Source organism: Penaeus chinensis, chromosome 9 (assembly GCF_019202785.1).
Source record: "Penaeus chinensis breed Huanghai No. 1 chromosome 9, ASM1920278v2, whole genome shotgun sequence".
In the NCBI taxonomy this organism is placed as follows: Eukaryota; Metazoa; Arthropoda; class Malacostraca; order Decapoda; family Penaeidae; genus Penaeus; species Penaeus chinensis.
Genome location: NC_061827.1, coordinates 34,669,484 through 34,671,983, shown reverse-complemented (window position 1 = coordinate 34,671,983; position 2,500 = coordinate 34,669,484). Strand labels below are relative to the sequence as shown.

The 2,500-nt window shown below is 52.0% G+C and overlaps 1 protein-coding gene across 14 annotated transcripts in view; it reads left to right on the top strand.

Annotated features, from left to right (window-relative positions):
* Nucleotides 1-2,500, top strand: part of LOC125028571 (E3 ubiquitin-protein ligase HECTD1-like) — a 171,030-nt gene that overhangs the window by 42,734 nt on the left and 125,796 nt on the right. For 13 of the 14 annotated variants that reach the window (XM_047617982.1, XM_047617984.1, XM_047617980.1 and 10 more), the window contains one exon: nucleotides 912-1,054. In XM_047617982.1, the coding sequence (XP_047473938.1) occupies nucleotides 912-1,054 (143 nt within the window). Of the gene's footprint in view, nucleotides 1-888; nucleotides 1,055-2,500 lie in introns of all 14 variants that reach the window. The other variant, XM_047617983.1, reaches the window with a different exon arrangement.

Genomic DNA, 2,500 nt, shown 5'->3' with positions numbered 1-2,500 from the left:
ATGATATCACTATTAGCAACTTTATAACATGCTTTGACACTGACGACATTGCCACATGTGTTATTATTAGTGTTAGTGTTATCCTTCACCCTACTAATGTAACTAACCCCTCGCCACCACCCCCACACATTCACACACACATACACATTCACACACATACACATTCACATACATACACATTCATACTTAAAATTTAGTCACATTTAGTCACACATCCACACTAACACGTACACATTCACACATACACATTCGCACATATATTTACACATACATTCACACATCCACGTACACATCTACACCCACCCACTTTCACACACACCCACATTCACACGTCTACATTCACACAAACTTGCATTCATACATATCCACTCGTACACACAGATACCGCCCACGCATCCACAACCACACCCAGACTTAACCACGAACAACTAGGCTACACCCACATCCACAGTCACTTGTAAACCCACACAACCACACCCGCAGCCAATTTCACAAGCCGCCCTCCACTCGCACCCGTCCTCTTGATCCACATGCACCTCTCCACCTCATCCACGGCTCCCTCCACCCATACCGCCCTCCACTCCATCCACACTCCTCTCCACCTCACCCACACCCCACTTCACCTCACCCACGCCACCCTCCACCCACACCCCTCTCCACCTCACCCACGCCACCCTCCACCCACACCCCTCTCCACCTCACCCACGCCACCCTCCACCCACACCCCTCTCCACCTCACCCACGCCACCCTCCACCCACACCGCCCACACCCTCAAAACAGACACGCATAACACAAACAAAAGACAGCATCACCGCTGACTTAAATCTCTACGACGGCCGTGCATCTTAACCTTATTTTTCCCACTTTCCATTTGTGTCGTTCAATAGGTCGTGTTTCCCCCCTTCGGCAGATGATGGCGGACGTGGACCCGGAGACGCTGCTGGAGTGGCTGCAGATGGGGCAGGGCGAGGAGCGCGACATGCAGCTCATCGCCCTCGAGCAGCTGTGCATGTTGCTGCTCATGTCCGATAACGTCGACAGGTGCTTTGAAAGGTAGGTGCGTGCGGGGGCTTTGTTGGGGAGGGACACACACACACACACACACACACACACACACACACACACACACACACACACACACACACACACACACACACACACACACACACACACACAGAATTATCTTTACTTATATATTGACACGTATATTTGCATTTTCCTTGTTGTGGGAATAATGGAAATTTCTGCCAAGCTGTGTGAGTGAGTCATCGGTATAACGGAGGCGAGAAGCGTGACAAAGCGTGAAATAGAAACTACACAGAGACTGGCGGAGAAGCAAAAAGAGGGATATGAGAGAGAGAGAGAGAGAGAGAGAGAGAGAGAGAGAGAGAGAGAGAGAGAGAGAGAGAGAGAGAGAGAGAGAGAGAGAGAGAGAGAGAGAGAGGGAGAGAGGGAGAGAGAGAGAGAGAGATGTGATGCTGAGCGTGAGAAAGGGAAGAGGCAGGTCGAGGTGATTATACAAGAGATTAATTGGGGTACGCACACACTGTCTTCACTATTTTTTTTCGAGTTTGAGCGCAGGTTGGAATCATATTGCAATGTTGCAAGTAGTTATCATCACTAATATGTTAATTCTCGAATGATTATCACTATCATGCCTAGTGTATCTCCTCAGAAAAAAAGTTTTGGAAAGGAAATTGGATTAGCAAAAAAATTAAGATAAAACACTCCCTCTTTCCACAGACCCCCTTCCCTCACACTCTCTCTTCCCCCACACTTCCCCTTCCCCCCACACTTCCCCTTCCTCCCACTTCCCCTTCCTCCCACACTTCCCCTTTCCCCCACACTTCCCCTTCCCCCCACACTTCCCCTTCCCCCCACACTTCCCCTTCCCCCCACTCTTCCCCTTCCCCCCACACTTCCCCTTCCCCCACACTTCCCCTTCCCCCCACACTTCCCCTTCCCCCACACTTCCCCTTCCCTCCACATTTCCCCTTCCCCCCACATTTCCCCTTCCCCACACTTCCCCTTCCCCCACACTTCCCCTTCCCAACACCCTCTCTCCTTCCCCCCACACTTCCCCTTCCCAACACCATCTCCCCCCCACCACACTCCACACCCTCACCCCCATCATCGTTAACTTCCATGTCGTGACGAGCACACAAACACACACACGTTAAAGCGTCGGCAATATGGTTTCGTTAAATCGCCTTCCTTTACCGACATTTTGAACGGTTTAACACCATTATTTTTATCCATGGGGGTTAGTAGGTAGGGGGTGGTGGAGGGGTGGAGGGGGTGGCGGAAGGGGTGGCGGGAGGAGTTGTTTCGTAGCGTGGAGAGCCGCCCGCTTGTCTGTTATCAGGGAGGCGGTGTCGGTGTAGCGTGGGTGGCGGCGACAAATGCGCTTGATTTTGCGCGGCGCCGTTGGAACTCGCAAGAGAGTTTGGGGGCGAATGCAGGAAGGAGGTGTAGGAAGGAGGAGGGAGGAGGGAGGAG